Genomic DNA, 16,090 nt, shown 5'->3' with positions numbered 1-16,090 from the left:
GGAGGTGGAGGGGGAGGAGAGAGAGGGAGCAGGGCGGGCGGCGGGGAGGGAGGAGAAGGGAGGCAAGAAAGTAGCAAAAGTGAGGCTGGCAGCCGGCGGCAAAGGAGCGGGTCGAGCGGCGGCGGCGGCAGGAAGTCTGTGCCCGAGACGAGCAGAAATTAGAGCCAGGGAGGGACCGCGGCGGCGGCGAGAGTGAAAGAGGAAACTGCAGAAGAGGAAGCTCTGCCGCAGCACAAAGTCTCCGGCTCCCGCACCGAGCATCCCCGCGCGCCCGCCCCAGCCCTCCCGGACCGGCTCGCCGCCGCTGCCTGCGCCCCTGTCGCCGGGCGCCCCCTCCTCAGCGCGCCCACCCCGGCCCCACGCGCCCGGGCCGCGCCTCCTCGCCGCCCTCCGCACACGTCGCCCTCGTCTGCCATGGCCCGGGAGAACGGCGAGAGCAGCTCCTCCTGGAAAAAGCAAGCTGAAGACATAAAGAAGATTTTCGAGTTCAAGGAGACCCTCGGAACGTAAGTGGGGCTCCGGGAGAGAAGGGTGGAGGTACCAGCGGCCGTGGGTGCACAGACAGCGCCTGCTGCCACCACCGCCAGCCACCGCGGCAGGAACCGGCTGGTCGCCGCGTCCTCATTGTCGGGTTCTCGGCTCTGCGGAGCCCCCCGCGTGTCCAACGCCTGGGTCTGCGTCCCTCGGGCGCGGGTGGGCACCGCTCTCCGGCCGGGGCGAGAGGAGCTCCGAGCTTTTGGGAGGACAGTCACCAGCAGGCGACTTTCCACTTCCCCTGACACCGCCACCCTCTCGACTTCTTTCTCCCCACGCGTGACTGTGGGCTGAGAATGGTGGATATGAGTGTTTACTGGCTGTGTGTGTTTACTCACCGTGTGTATGGGCACACCGTGTAGATGAGAAATAGGGTCTCGAGAAAATGGGGCTCCGGTCATTCCCTTTGCTGTCCTTCCATCGTGTGTTCTTACAGAATCGACATCTGCACGTACTAGGTGTAGGCAACACTTTGGATGCCACGCGATTATGGAAGGGAAGAATTTCGCAGTGTTCGGGGTCACGTGTGGGTAGAGCCTTCCCTGAGCGTGTGTCTGTTTCACATAGGCTCAGCCACACAAGCTGGCCTGCATGTCTTTAGGGAGGGTCTGTGAGTGTCTCTGTACAGGCGACTCCTTTCTCCGGCTGTCTTCAGTCCAAGTGTTGGTGGCTGCGTGGCAAGAAAGCTGTAACACTCAGAGAAGTCGGCATGAATGCCCCAAGCATGGGCTGCTCAGTTCAGCGACTGCTCTCTTTCTGCCCAGGAGTTGGTTTTTGTTTGTTTTGTTTTGAAGCGCCCCAGATTAGGTAGGGAGGCTGATAGTGAAAGACAATCAGGCACTGCTGGGTGAGTCTGAAGTTCAGGTTATTTTCTCCCCTCATGTGATCACTATCTGCTGGTGATCAGTATCTGTCAGTGTATATATTCGCTCACACGCACACATGTGTTATATGAACTGAACATTTTGTAGGGGTTTATGGAGGTGTTGATTAGGCTGGGAACAGAAAGAGGAGGTGTTTGGTGAGATAAATCACTGTGTTCTTCCTTCTTCCCTTCCTTTCCTTTCCCCCCTTTCCTTGTTTTTGTGATTGGTTTGCTTTCCCAGAATCACATTTTCCCTCCCAGATTGTCTGCTGCCCCCTACTCAGGGTCCATGGTGGGTGGTCATACATTTCCCTCACTCCCACCCCCTACATCTGCAGTGGATCCCCCAGGGCGAAGTTGTGAAGGCAGCATTCCCAGGAAGGCACCCTGGCAAGGCTGAGAATAGGGTCTCCCAGCTGTGTTGCTGCACTTTAGGGAGGGTACCTGTGGGTATACACTTTCTACCTTTGTTGGGATGAAAACGGAAAGGACCTGGCCTTTTTAATAGAGAGGGGTTTGGGACTGCCTCCCTCAGCATGGCCAGTTAGGGGGTGAGTTTTGGACAAAACTTTTGAACGTTGCTATTGAGGTTTATTCGGATATGGGGTTTTGATGCTGGGATGCTCAAGTTACGAAGCAAGAAGCATGCCCTTGCTTGTCATCCTGAGACCGGTTATGTGGCTGCAGATGAGAGCATGGGAGAGAGTGTAGTCTCGGTGTGTGGGAATTCCTTCCTTTGTGTGGCACATCTCCACCTGAGCCCCTCACTCTGGTCCCCCTGCCTGTAGCCTCCAGGTGGGCAGAGATGTCTCCCCCTAACCAACCTGCTTTTCGGGAGAGCCCTGCAGCCTCTCCTCTGCCGCAACCAGGCCGCTGAAGCTCAGTGAGCTGTGGCTTTAGTGGCTCCTGCTGTAGCAGGCGCTGTTTGGGGGTGACTGCGGGTGGTTTTCCCTCTGGGAAGGATGGGGATTTGCTTTCTGGAACCAGAGAGGCCAGTGGAGCTGTTGCGGAGCAGTCTCTTGGACTCTGGTCAGATGCCCGGTGAACTTGGGCATGGGTCTCTGTTGGGGTCCCGAAGCTTTGCCTTCTGCCTTGGAAATAATTCTTTGAAAAGAAGCTTCCCACTGAGGCCCTGTGGTGCTGGCATGGGTTCTAAAAGAGTCTAACACAAATAATTAAATGATCAAAATGTTTTTACTCAATGACAGAATAATAATAGTCATTATAGGTGACTTTCTTAAAGGAATACCAAGCATCAGGCATTGTTGTAAGTGCCTTACATGTATTTCACTCTCAGAATAAGCTTAGAAGGTGGGTTTTGCTGTTATTCCCAATTGGCAGATGGGGAAAATGAGGCAACGGAGATATTAAGTGACTTGCCAAACACGAGCTAGTTCTAGGCAGAACTACTCGTCATGATCCATATGGGGTAGAGCTAATTTGTGGCTTACGTAACAGCAAACGTTTACTAATAATTTGATTTAACGTGAGTATTTGGAAAGCTAATTTTAACAGTAATGCAAAGAAAACATCATTGTGGTAACATTTCAAAGCTTTTGGAATATCAGCATTATTTTGTCTCCTTGAACTTCCCAGCAGTGGTCTGAAGTTTAGTATGCTTGTTTCACCTGGGGCCAACCCCAGTGACCTTGGCCTGAGTCCAGATAGAGAGGTTGCTTCCAGTCTTGTCTGTGCAGATGTGGAGTCTGGACCCCTCTTCTGTCTGTCATGAAACCTAGTGTAAGACAAAGGCATCACTCAAGATTGGGATTCATTTCCAAGGTACTCTGAAGCTCCAAGTCATTTTGTTTGTCACACCTTCCCCACATGCCTTCAGGATCCTAAGGCAGGAAAGCCCTGCCAGGAGCCAGACTGTCATCTCACAGTGTTAAAATGCTTTTAAAATAAAGCATCGTAAAGGCCCAAGGAGCACACTTTGCCAGAATTTGTCATCTGATATCTAGCTGCCTGATTCAGGTACCTCTCCCTGCGGAGCTAGAACATTTACTGTTGAAGCCAGGGGGTTGAGTCATTTAGTTGGTGTGGTCAGAGGGGCCTTGCTGGAGGACAGGGGGCCAAATGGGAGGGAAGGCGGGCCCAGGAGGGTGGGAAGGGGATGAAGGTAGCTAAGGACAGCGTAGGCAAAAGGATCTGTCTTTGGGGTTTGGGCCTAGGTTAGCTCATGTGCCTCTGAGTCAGGCCTCAGGAAAAACCTCCCAACCAGTGGGCTGCATGTAACTTACTTTGAAAGGGAATTCCAGAACCTGACCATAGCTCTGAATAAGGTGAACGATCTAATTACTAGTTAGTAATCAACGACATGTTTTCTGATCCTTGGCACACTGTGAGAGCAAATACATGTTGTGTAACAGCAAATTAGGGGTAGTGAACATTTCTTTCAGTGTATTTGCCAAGGCTCTTCAGATCGCCTCTATTGGAGATACCTTTCAACGATTTCTGAAATTACAAAAAAAATTGATAATTTGCCACTTGGAGAAGAATATGGATGGAAAGAAAGCTTTGGCGTGGTATCAGGAAGTACCCCAGACTCATGGAAATCACTTCTGTAATTTCCACACCATGAAACCCTTCTGAACAGAGAAGGCCTCAGTTCTTGGCATGACACACAATGATTGTCCCAATATACCTCCTTTCCTCTGGAGAATAGGAAATGGCATGTCCTAGAAAATAGATCATCTCTGCAGGGTGTGAATACATGATTTTCTTATAGACTGAACATTTTACGGGGAAGTAATTGCTGTCTGTAGGGGACTGGGCTGGGCTTCGTGGAGAGTTTGAGCCTGGCTTCCAGGTCTGGCTCAGCCACTAATGGGTTGTGTGGCCTGTGGGCCTCTTGGTCAGTTGTCCACATTACCTTCTCCCTGTCTCAGCTTTCTCCTCTCTAAAATCAGGGGTGTGGGGCAGGGAAGGCAAGATGGTTTTCAAGTGGCCTTACAGCCCTGAGGTTTTATGGCTCGACTGTGCAAGGAAACTACTCACTGGGGATCCTTACGAGCCTTCCACGTGTGGCTCGTGCCGCTCATTTCTGTTTGGAGCGACATTGTTAGGCCCATGCTAGTAGCAGAGTGAAACAGCTCTGGACAGGAAGTCTTATCCCACTTAATGTCCATAGCATAGTGCGGCCGCTTTTTCATTAAATGAGTGCCTGCTGGTGCTGCTTTAGGAAGGGTATAAATAGAAATATCCATGGGGCAAGCATAGTCTTTTCCCACTAGTATCATACTTACACTCCTTATTCTGAAATTGCTCAATAAATACACCTGTTGAGGACACAGATGATTGGTTTATCTGGAAGCCCCAGGGGAAAACACACTCAATAGTGCTTTTTTGGGATGTAGGCAGTGGGGCGGGGGAGGGGTAGAATGCAAAGCTCCTTCAGGTGGTTTGTATGTTTGACTGGCTGATTTAATAGTATTTATTCTGTGATTAGTCAGATTTTTAGAGTCTGGGTGAAACATTTGAAAGAATATCACCAAGTGGACCATGGCAGCAGAAGCCCCTAGATTTCTCCCTGAGTGTATCCCAGCTATGGTATTTGTTAGGAGTTTGTATTTCTCAGCTCTCTAGTTTGGGGGAGCAGAATATAAATTCAGCCTCTCATACATTTCAAGATATCTACTGAGCATCTACTATATTCTAGACACTGTGGGGCATAGCTGCAAACAAACAACCAAAAAATGCCCTCCCTCTTGGAGCTTACCTTCTGGTAGGAGAACCAGGAAATGAAGAAGTTAAGTAAGTAAAATGTAGAGTATGGTGCCTAGTACACACGTGAGGGGGAAAATCCAAGCAGGGAAGGGGGATTTTGTTGAGCGGGGTGATGGCAGCTTGAAGCCGGGTAGTCATGGATGGCCTCACTGAGCAGTTGATATTTGAATACCATCTAAAGGAGCCCTGGAACATCTGAAGGCAGAATGTTACCATGAGAGGGGGCAGCAGGAGCTGAGGGCCTGGCAGGAAGCTTGTTTACTGTTCCAAGAGGCACATGTGGCTGGAAGTGAGTGGTCAGGGGTGGAAGGTGGGAGCTGAGCTAAGAGAGCGAGGAATTGGAGGGGGCAAGGCAGAGGGGAGATCGGACTCATGCATGACCTTTGTAGACCGTTGTCGAAACTTTGCCTTTGTGTTGAGAGATGTGGGAGACATTGGAGGATTTTGAGCAGAGGAGAACCTTGATCAGACTCAGGTGTTTCCATCATCACTGTACTTGTGGTATTGAGGACGGACCGGCAGGCTCTGGGGCAGAAGTGAGGAGACCAGCTTGGGAGCCATTGCAATGATCCAGGTGAGAGACAGGTGGTTTAGAAGGAGGAAGTAGCTACGGAGGTGATGAGAAGTGATTGGATCCTGGATATTTTTGGAAGAGACAGCAGAAAAAAATTGTTGTGGTTGGGTGTGAGATTCTCCAAGGCTTTGGGGTTGGAAGAATCGTGCCATTGGATGGTTTTGGTCAGTTTTTATGCAAGGATTTTCTGAGAGTCTGCTCCATCCCTGCTCTGGGAGGATCTTGGAAACAGTTTAGCAGGTAAGCTCACATTTGGGCTTCTGGGCCCCCCTCATGAGTGACTCTTGCATTTCAAGGTGAATTTCCTTCCCTCTGAGTTTATGTCTGGAGAGGGCTTTTGAAATGCCTCCTCCTTGGTCACAGAGGGAAAGTTGTGATAGGCTGGATATTTTAGCTTCTAGAAGAATTGCTTAATTTTCTGTGAAAATGCTGGGGTTTCCCTTAGAACTATCAATGGGAAGAGCTAGCTCACCTTGACAGGTGGGCCTATAACTCTTCTCTCTCTCTTTGCGTGTGTGTGTATTTATATTTATATCTCATATATAACTCTATCCTATAACCTGTAACTCTCTCACTTAATTTGGCGATTTAAAGCCCAAACATTCTGTGAAAAATAATAAACATGAGCATTCTTGCTGCTCCTTTCTTTGACAGGATGTTTTGTTATTTGGAGAGGAAAAAGCCAAATGTTTTTCTTGATTGGGAAAAAGATAACAAACACTGGTCTTATTGATTAGTGCAGTGGGATTTGGGAAGTTACGCTTCGGGTAGAGAGCTTGTTCCAGAAGGGGCTATAAGGACTGTGTCTCAAGCAAAAACTTCTGGTTCAAACATGGCCACTGAATGGACAATAATTAGACTTGGTAGGTAGACATTCGTGTTCCCTCAGGGGAGGATTTTAGGGGTTAATTTGTTGAGTTTTTCTTTGGCTGGGTCTCCGTAAATTCCTTTAATCTTTCCCTTCCTCAAATAAATCTCCTTAAATCCCCTGCAATCTCTCTTCTTCTCCTCCTCTCTCCTCTGGGACAGCTTAGGCATTGGTCCAGTGGCGGACTGTCACATTGCTGATCAACTTGCACCCACAGTGGTAAACCTTCAACCTCACATCTCCAATCCTTACCAGATTTCTCAGAAATCACCAGGGAGTCCACAGCCCCCTGGGGACCCATATTTTTTAATTGAAGAAGGAACTGCTTCTGGGTGGCCAGCAGGAAGGCTAGTGTCCTAGTCAGTTGCCTTGAGTTTCTTTTCTGGCTCAAGATGGTCAATCCAATGTCTACGTAGCTAAAACAGAAGGATATGTAGACTCTGGGAGAGATACTATCCTAATTTTCTTTCTCAGTTCATGTTGGTTATGCCCCTTTGACATTCTTTGGTGCAGGAAACCACTTTTACCTTGGGTTAGCTATAACGAGATCCTGCTTGATTTCTAAGAAAATGTTTATTATGCAGCAAACGGCTTATTTAGGTTCCAGTCAGATCAAGGCTAACTTCTAAATGAATGCCACTGGCCAAGTTCATTCAGTAGCACACCGAGTTCATTCCATGTCTCTAGTGATCAGCTCTGTGTCTTGTGCTGTTTTTCCTAGTTAGTTCAGGGTTCAGAAACAGGGATTCTGTCTTCTGGGTAACACCAAATCTTGAGGATAAGCACTGAAAATAGCATATTTGCTGAGGCCAGGTAGGAGAGGCCTTAGGAGGCCTTGACCCTTAACGGAAAGATGGCTCCAGCCAAACCATTCCAACTGTGTGCTTCTGGAGAGGTTCCTCAATCTGTCTGAGTTAAGCTGGGGATGGAAGTTGTTGCCTTGTGGGATTCTTGTAAGGATTCAATGATGTATAGGAGGTGCCTGGCACATAATTGGGATTAAGTAAACGGTAGCTTTCATCAACTCTAGTCGCTTTCAGCAGCTGTGGTTGAGGGGGACTGCCTATGGAATTTCAGGGCTAGGACCATGGGGAAGAACATGTCAGGATCTGTTGGAAACTGATTTTTGGAAGCTCTTGTTGCAAATATGCAGAGTGGTGCCTATTTGACCTCCCCCACTCCCCTGCCCAAATTGATTTAAGAAACTATCAACAAGTCTTCAGTCAGCCATGGATGTTTCATTGCTGGGTGTTTTGCACAGCACCATAGTGAGTAGCTAAGTATGTAGGCTCTGAGGCACTAGGACCTGAGTGCAAATCCTGATCCACTACTTCTCAAATTATTGAGAATTTCGTTTTGGGCAAATTATTTGGCCATTCTCAGCCTCATGTCCATAAAACAGGATAAGACCAGCACTTAATCTCAGGGCTGTAGGGAGGATTTAAGGAGAGCCCATGAAAACTACTCAGTACAGTGTGTGGCCCATGAACATGTTCTCAGGAAATGCTCGTTCCTGGTCATTAGCCCCTGTGGTGCTGGAACAAAGCTCCTCAGAAGCCATTTGCACAGATCTGGGGGATCCGTGGAGCCATTCGGCATTTGCTTGCCCCAGGAGGATTATTAGTTTGTAGAGTGCTAGCATTAACCAAGAGACTCCGCCTGAAACATCCTCTGGGCCAGCTCCTGTGCTGGAGTGACCTAGTTCACTATGTATCACAGGCTCATTCCTTCCTCTGGTTATCTCATCAGCTTTGTCTCTGCACCTCTCCCTGCAGCCTGAGCTGGGGCTTTTGTTTTGTTTTGTTTTGTTTTAGCCTGTCCCTGTCTGCGTCAGCTTGTGCAACAGTTCTCTGAGCAGTTTCTGTCTTCCCAAACAGCACACAGGTCTCTGTGGCTCTGCCTCGGCTTCAATGTGCTTTTCCTTTCTGAGAATGGTTACCAGGTGTCCGCTTCATTTCTCAGTGAATAGAAGGTTCTGATGCGAGGGCTTAAGTACTTTATTTGCCACATGACAAAACATCGTGGAGTTTTGTAGTTTAAAGCTGGTATGTCCTGAATTGATTTTAGTGGCAAGAGCATTTAAGAAATGGCAGCATGCCTGTTAGTACACCACATGGGCACGTGTAACTATTTAAAAATATCTTTATGGGGGATTGCTGTCGGGGCGTGGGATAAGATTTCAAAAGTTTCATTTCCCAGGTCTTAGGATACAGGCGTTGACAGTTGGGGTGCGAATATCCACCGCATTAGGCCAGATCCCTTGTCTTGATCTCTCCATATTAGCCCTTTTAATGGCCGAAGTCTGAGGTGACAATTTATTGGGACGTCTAATGGAGTGAGCAGGGGAAGAAAAGGCTCTGACATTTCTATGTGACAGAGGACCTCCCTCTCTGTCATAACCCGTGACACCCATCAGTGCAATTGCCTTTACACCAAATGGAATTGGGTACTGTAACTGGAACCCTCAAGGTTTTCAGTACAGCCTCTGAAGTCCCTGATTTTCAAGTGATCCTTTTGCCTGCTTACTCCCACAACTCTGTGCCCTCTAATACTAAGACCTACAGTATTGTGGGGGAAAAAGACACCCACACAAAAAACAAAGCCCCAAAGCCCCAAATCTTCTGTAGCATTAGAAAACTTGTGGGTAGAGGGAGGAGAGTGGGAGGTCTGGCAGAGGGTTGGAGTAGCAGGCAGCCCACAAGGCTGGTGCCCCTGCCCCCCCGTGTCCTTCTGTCTCTGGGCTGCCACTTCTTTTTTTTTTTTTTTTTTTAAAGACTTTATTTATTTGACAGAGAGAGAGATCACAAGTAGGTGGAGAGGCAGGCAAAGAGAGGGGGGGAAGCAGACTCCTCGCCGAGCAGAGAGCCCAATGCGGGGCTCGATCCCAGGACCCAGAGATCATGACCTAAGCCTAAGGCAGAGGCTTAACCCACTGAGTCACCCAGGCGCCACTTCTTTAGTCTTAATAGGAATGGCCACTTGAAAGTTGCCTTGAAACATGGGAAGATATGAACGCCTTGAAAGAGGTTGAGGGCCCCGCCATTTAGGACGTAAGCAGTTTTGAAGGAAGTGCTTTTTCTCTGACACTTAACTGAAAAGAATTCATGTTTGAATGTAAGGCAGGAGGGAGATAGGTTAATTGTGGTCTTGGGACTCTGATGGTTGCAACCTGGGAAGTGGAGGGCTGAGTGAGGCCCACTGGGGAGCCATGGCAAAGCTGGGTGCTTGCTGGCCTGGGGTCTCCAAGTGGGGGGGTGTCGTGGTGTGGCCTCTGTGTCTCCCTCATCCCTTCTCCCAGGACTAGGCCGGTACTGTTAGCACTGTGATCCTGCTATGTCAGTGACCCCAAAGTTCGTCTAGGCTGGAGTAGGGTCCTAGGTGACCCCAAAATATTTCATTTGTTTAAGAAAAATGTGCCTTGAAAAAGCTTGTAACGAACATTTGGAGCAGACCTTGCATAAAAGTTGGGGACAGCATGTATCTGATAATATGTGCAAGAATGATATTACTTGTGGGTTCTTTCTGCCTCTATTAGCATGGTCAGCAAAGATGGAGTTTGTGGTCTGGGTAAGGATAAAAAAAGAATGTGGGCTTCTTTTTTTTTTTAAAAGATTTTATTTATTTATTTGAGAGAGAGACAGTGAGAGAGAGCATGAGCGAGGAGAAGGTCAGAGAGAGAATTAGACTCCCCACAGAGCCGGGAGCCCGATGCGGGACTCGATCCCGGGACTCCAGGATCATGACCTGAGCCGAAGGCAGTTGTCCAACCAACTGAGCCACCCAGGCATCCAGGAATGTGGGCTTCTTGTGGTCCTTTTGGCTCCTCTCACAACTGGGATATAATAATAAGACTTAATATGTGTGTGTGTGTGTGTGTGTGTGTGTGTGTTTAACTTTGGTAAAAAATACATAACTGAAAAGTTACCATTCTAAACCATTTTTAAGTGTACAGGTCAGTGGCATGGAGGATGCTCACAGTGCCTTGTGACCATCACCACCGTCCATCTCCAGAATTTTCTCATCCCCCCCAAACTGAAACTTGGAGACGTGTGACCGTCACTACCATCCATCTCCAGAACTTTCTCATCCCCTTCAACTGAAACTCTGTCCCCATTATACACTAACTCCCCAGTCCACCCTCTTCCCAAGTCCTTGACAATCACCATTCTACTTCCCGTCTTTATGAATTTGACTGCTGTAGGTGCCTCATGGAAGTGAAGTCACAAAATATTTGTCCTTTTGTGACTGGCTTATTTTACTTGGGATAATGTCCTTGAAGCATGTACCAGAACTTCCTTCTTTTTCCTTTTTGTCCTCCTTGCTTTTTAAGGCAGAATAATATTCTCTGGTGTGTCTATACCCCACCGCATTTATTCATTTGTTTGTTGGTGCACACTTGGAGTTATTTCTGCCTTTTGGCTGTTGTGAATAATGCTGCATGGACATGGGGGTACCCGTATGTCTTCAAGTCCTGGCTTTCATTTCTCTTGGGTGTGTACCCAGAAGTAATTTTGCTGGATCATATGGTAATTCTCTGCTGAAATTTTGGGAGGGCCGCCATCTTGTTTTTCCCAGTCATTTGGTGTTTGGCTGTTTGCAAAATGTTTTTACCCGCATGATTCAGTTATGGCCCTCACTTTACAGATAAGGAAATGAGGGTTCAGAGAGGTAAAATGACTCACGGGAAAACGCTGCTGAGTGGCAGCGGGAGTGGGAGGGGGTCTAAGTGTCTTCTGACTCCCCAGTTCAGTGCTCTTTCTCCTGTGTCACACAGCTTACAAGCTGGTTAATGGGGTTGATGCGAATAGGGAATATTAAAGAATGAAGGAGAAATGCCTCCACTTCTGTGGATGTGTTATGGTATGGTGAGGAGATGGGTTCCGATTCGTAACGACTGCTGATTTCCGTGATATAAATACTCCCACATGGAACGGTTTCAAGCTGCCCATGGTTTAACAACCTACTGAAGAATTCTTGCATCAGGTTCTCATCAGCAGGTATGAGGTGACTCCAGCATACCTCTAAAGGAAGTAGAGGTCAGGAGACTGGAGTTGAGGCCTACCTCCATCACTTGAGAGCTGCAGAACCGTGATCTTATCCTCTGTATGTCTTGATTACCTTGTTTGTTAAATGGGATAATTATACCTGAATTACACCTGCTTACATTACAAACCTGTTTTAAGTCCCAAATGAGATAAGGCATGTGTAGTAAGGCCTTATACAAATAGAAGGTATTATTATGTTATGAAGATTATAGCTTTAAAAGTATTCCTTTCTCATAAATGTTAGTATCACATACACTCTTTGAAACCTAGCTATCATCTTTTGGGCATTGTTCCCATAGGAGTTGGGCTGTGTGTCAGCCTTGACTCTGGAAGCATCAATAAAAACTAGAATTTCATGGTATAGTTTAACTGGCTCTATTCAGGTGTTTGTTGTTTGCATTCTTAGTGTTTAAGTGATTGGTACATTAAGAAAAACTTAAAAAAAAAATCATAAAAGTAACATGTCATCCTAGCAGAGAATTTAAAAAATTTGGAAGAGTACAATAAGGAAGGCATTAAGAATTGACTTGTTGTTTGGGTGGGTCCTGGGTAGTGCGTTTCTCTAGAGGGTAGGGAGCTCTCAGGAGAGGCCTCAGAGGTCAGCTGTTGAGGCTACAGTCAGGCTGTGGTTATTTACTGGTTGCCATAAAAGTATTTCAGTATTTTACCATCTTGGTTGATTGAACCACTGTGCACAGGTTGGGTATCTGCTCTGGGTACAGGCGTGGTGGTCTTTGTTGAGTACTGTGGGTTTCTGACCACTTGCTTTAGGTTTGTGGGGGGGCTGGGGTGAGGGTCTTGTTGGGATTATTGTCATGTTCCCATCTCTACCCTCATCAGCACCTCTAAATGTGTACAGAGCCTGAAGTGGGACAGAACCTGGTGCCAACAGGAGGACCACCTCAAGAGATCCTAGTTAAATGTGTAGGAAGAAAGAGGTAAAACTATATCCAAGTGTTCTTGACTCTCCCTGGTTGGGGTGGGACAGGAGAACCTGGCTTCAGGCACTTCACTTATAAAATAAATACTGTTTGCTATAGACTGAATGTTTTTGTCCCCCCTCCCCCAAATTCATATGTTGAAACATAACCCCCAGTGTGGGATATTAGGAGGTGGAGCCTCTGGGAGGTGATTAGGTCATGGAAGTGAAGGCCTGTGATGGAATTAGTACCCTTTGGTAAAAGAGACCCCAGGGAGCTCTAGGGCCCTTCCACCATGTGAGGACACAGTCAGAAATTGGTCTTCTGTGAACCAGGAAGCGGGCCTTCACCAGACACCAAGTCTGCCAGCAGCCCTGTCTTGGACTTCCAGTCTCCAGGACTGTGAGAAGTCAGTTTCATTTTGTCTCAGCTGCTCAGCCTGTGGCATTCTGTTATGGTAGCTGGGAGGGCCCAAGACACTTGCACACATAGTTCTGCCTACTACCAAAGTGCTCACACCCAAAACCTTCAAGCCAGCCTCTTTGGAACATGGTATTCATGATCAACTCATTCTTGCACTCAGAAGCTGAAATCTTGCCTTTTGCCTCGTTGCATCCGAGAGAGCAAGATGGGTCACCAGCAGCTCTACGGGAGCCATCCGAGGAAATTTGGCCAGGGTTCTCGTTCTTGCCGCGTCTGCTCAAACCGGCACGGTCTGATCGGAAATATGGCCTCAATATGTGCCGCCAGTGTTTCCGTCAGTATGCGAAGGATATAGGCTTCATTAAGTTGGATTAAGTGAACTTCCTTGAATGGGTCATCCAAGATACCTACCTGCAGATAACCAAGATATCTACCTTAATGCCAGCTCATTGTACATAAAATAAAAATCCTCAAATTAAAAAAAAAAAAAAGAAGCTGAAGTCTTTCTAACTCCTGCATGGATACTGGCCAGGCCAGCTCTCTTATCGGTGGGCTGCCCGAGGTCCCACAGTTAATCTGGACCACATCCAGAGCTTCGGTGTCATGGTGTCCCTGAGGAGGGTGACGGTGAATGTTCAGAGGCACTGCCCCATCACCATCAATGTAATGGCAGGCAGAGAAAAAATGGTCCATACTAGAGATTTCTTACTTCAGCCATTGTTACATTCCTGTATCCCCATTAATTCACTTTGTAGGTGCAAAATGAGCTCCCGACAGTGCATTTGGCTCCAGAGAGAATTCAGAGCCATGAACAGTGAGTGCCATTGGCCCTTGCCCTACTGCCGCCACACTGTGGCTCCTAGGGTGTGCGTCCCCAAGTAGGTGAGGGGGAGCTGCATTTGGAGACCTGAGAGCACAGTACGGGCTCCTGTGGCCCCTACAGGGTCTCGTAGGCAAAGACCCGCATTGGGAGCCCAAATGGAGGCTTTCCCACACGTTGGCAGAGCAGGTGTCACACACAGGGAGGACCTGGCTCAGACGGGACACCTACATGCTTCATCAATGTTTGCCAAATAAATGAATGGGTAAGTGAAATAAAAGGAGCACGGGCTTCCATTAGATTAAGGAAGTTCAAGTCCTAACTGTGCCATTTATGAACAATGAGACCTTGAGCAAATTACATGATCTTTCTGAGCTTCTGTTTTCTCGTATTTAAGTGGGAATAATAGTACCAACATTTCCAGCTGATTGTGGGCTTTCGTTGTAAAAAAAAAAAAATAGGGGTTACAAGGCATGCTACATATTATAGGTGCTAAATAAAGGGACAATGGCTTGAATTTTAAGCAAATAGGTGTTAGACCCCATCACGTGATTTAAACTTCACTGAAAAGGTCTCTTTTCAGGAGTCTCATGAGAGATTCATTCTTTGGCTTAAAGCGTTTTCTTAAGTATAAGAAATTGAACAGTAACAGCCATGTATAGGTCAGTGGGAAAGAGTTTATGTTTTGTTAGAATGAGTTTGGAGAGTGAGATAGGAAAATGATCTTAAAAACTGCAGGGCCTGGACTAGAATTAAGGGGTGGGAGTCATGTGGACGATGCCAGAGAGGAGATTGGAGGCTGTGAAGTCAGCCAGACTCACAAGCATTCATTCAGCAAACAGCTCATGAATATTGGCCATATGAGATAAGTACCATGACGGCCTGGTAGCTATTCTATCTCTGTGGCCTGTGATGACCACTGTCTGTGAGCCTGACAGTCAAGTGGAGGTCGGGAGGAAGGACAGTCTGGTTTGTTTCCTGCTTGGGGGGAATCACCCTTGCAGCCACCCCTCTGTGGCTCACAGGGCTCAGGCCACGGAAGGGCAATGCCTGCTGTCCATGGAAGGCCCCGCCTTGGCTGATGAGGCTCCCCGGCAGGGTTCTAATGGGGGTGTGGACTCAGCAGCCTCTGAGTCTTGGGATCCAGTGACTTCTTTCCCTCCAGCCCTGACCCCCACCAGGTATTCCTGGTGGCCGTTCTCTCTTGTAGGAATTCTTGAATGTAACCTCACCCTGGGATTGTAGAAGTGGTCCAGATAAAAATGCAGGGGTCTCTAAAAATCTTGGTTAACCCTGAAAGTCCTAAGAACTGAGTGTCCTTTGGAAGCTTCTCAGAAAGTTGGAGTTTGGGGCCTGCTCTTTAGCTCCCAGTATGGCCTGTGGGGGTATTGTCGAGACTGACGCGAACCCTGCAGAAAACTGTGGGTTCACTGAATACCGAGTAAACTGAGCTCATCTTTACAAACCCAGTCTTCCCTCCAGGAGTGAGGGATGCTGAATTAGTTCTGGGATAGAAATTTGAATGGGTGTGTCTGGTCAAAGCCACCTGGGAGTGAGCCTTCATTTATTCCCCTTGGTGGGACTTCAGATAAGGGTTTTGAGAATTGTGATACTAATTCCACAGTTTTTTTGTTTTTTAAAAAATTCATTGGATATTAGAGGTTGAGAATCTGGTGCCAGGCACTGAGGAGGCGCTGGTAAACAAAATGTGTGTGGGTTCTTGTCCCCAGGGAACTTTTTGGGAAGACAGACAAATATACACATGATTGCAATTCAGTGTGATAGAGCTACAGCAGGGGGTATATGATGTGGAAGCTGAAAAGAGGGGTAGTGTGCTGGCAGTGGGGCTCAGAGACAGAGAGTTGGGCTTCTTGAAAGTTCTAAGTCAGAAGGGAAAACGATCTAGCATTCCTCAGTAAGTATTTAATGAGCTCTTGCTTCATGCCATAGAGAATACTGGCTTCTGTAAGACAAAGGAACATAGAGTTTTTTTGTTTTTTTAAGATTTTATTTATTTATTTGACAGAGAGAGATCACAAGTAGGCAGATAGGCAGGCAGAGAGAGAGGCAGAAGCAGGCTTCCTGCTGAGCAGAGAGCCGGATGCGATGCGGGGCTTGATCCCAGGACCCTGAGAACATGACCTGAGCCAAAGGCAGAGGCTTTAACCCACTGAGCCACCCAGGTGCCCCAGAACATAGAGTTTTAATAATAATAATGTTAGCAGACATTTACTGAGTCCTTACTCTGTGCCATGGATGGTAGTACTTCATGTGAATTTTCACGTGAATTTTCACATTAAATCCACACAGCA

The 16,090-nt window shown here is 47.5% G+C and overlaps 1 protein-coding gene and 1 pseudogene across 1 annotated transcript in view; both read left to right on the top strand.

Moving 5' to 3' along the window:
- Positions 1-355: 355 nt before the first annotated feature.
- Positions 356-16,090, top strand: part of LOC111155531 (calcium/calmodulin dependent protein kinase ID) — a 432,128-nt gene continuing 416,393 nt past the window's right edge. Inside the window, exon 1 of the mRNA XM_022515707.1 lies at positions 356-506. Coding sequence (XP_022371415.1) covers positions 415-506 — 92 coding nt within the window. The 5' untranslated portion in view covers positions 356-414. The remainder of the gene's footprint in view (positions 507-16,090) is intronic.
- Positions 13,157-13,438, top strand: LOC111155532 (annotated as a pseudogene).

This window comes from Enhydra lutris, unplaced genomic scaffold (genome assembly GCF_002288905.1).
Source record: "Enhydra lutris kenyoni isolate GAN:26980312 unplaced genomic scaffold, ASM228890v2 scaffoldscaffold42, whole genome shotgun sequence".
Lineage (NCBI taxonomy): Eukaryota > Metazoa > Chordata > Mammalia > Carnivora > Mustelidae > Enhydra > Enhydra lutris.
Note: the sequence above shows the minus strand (reverse complement) of the source record. Positions and strands in the feature narration are given on the sequence as shown.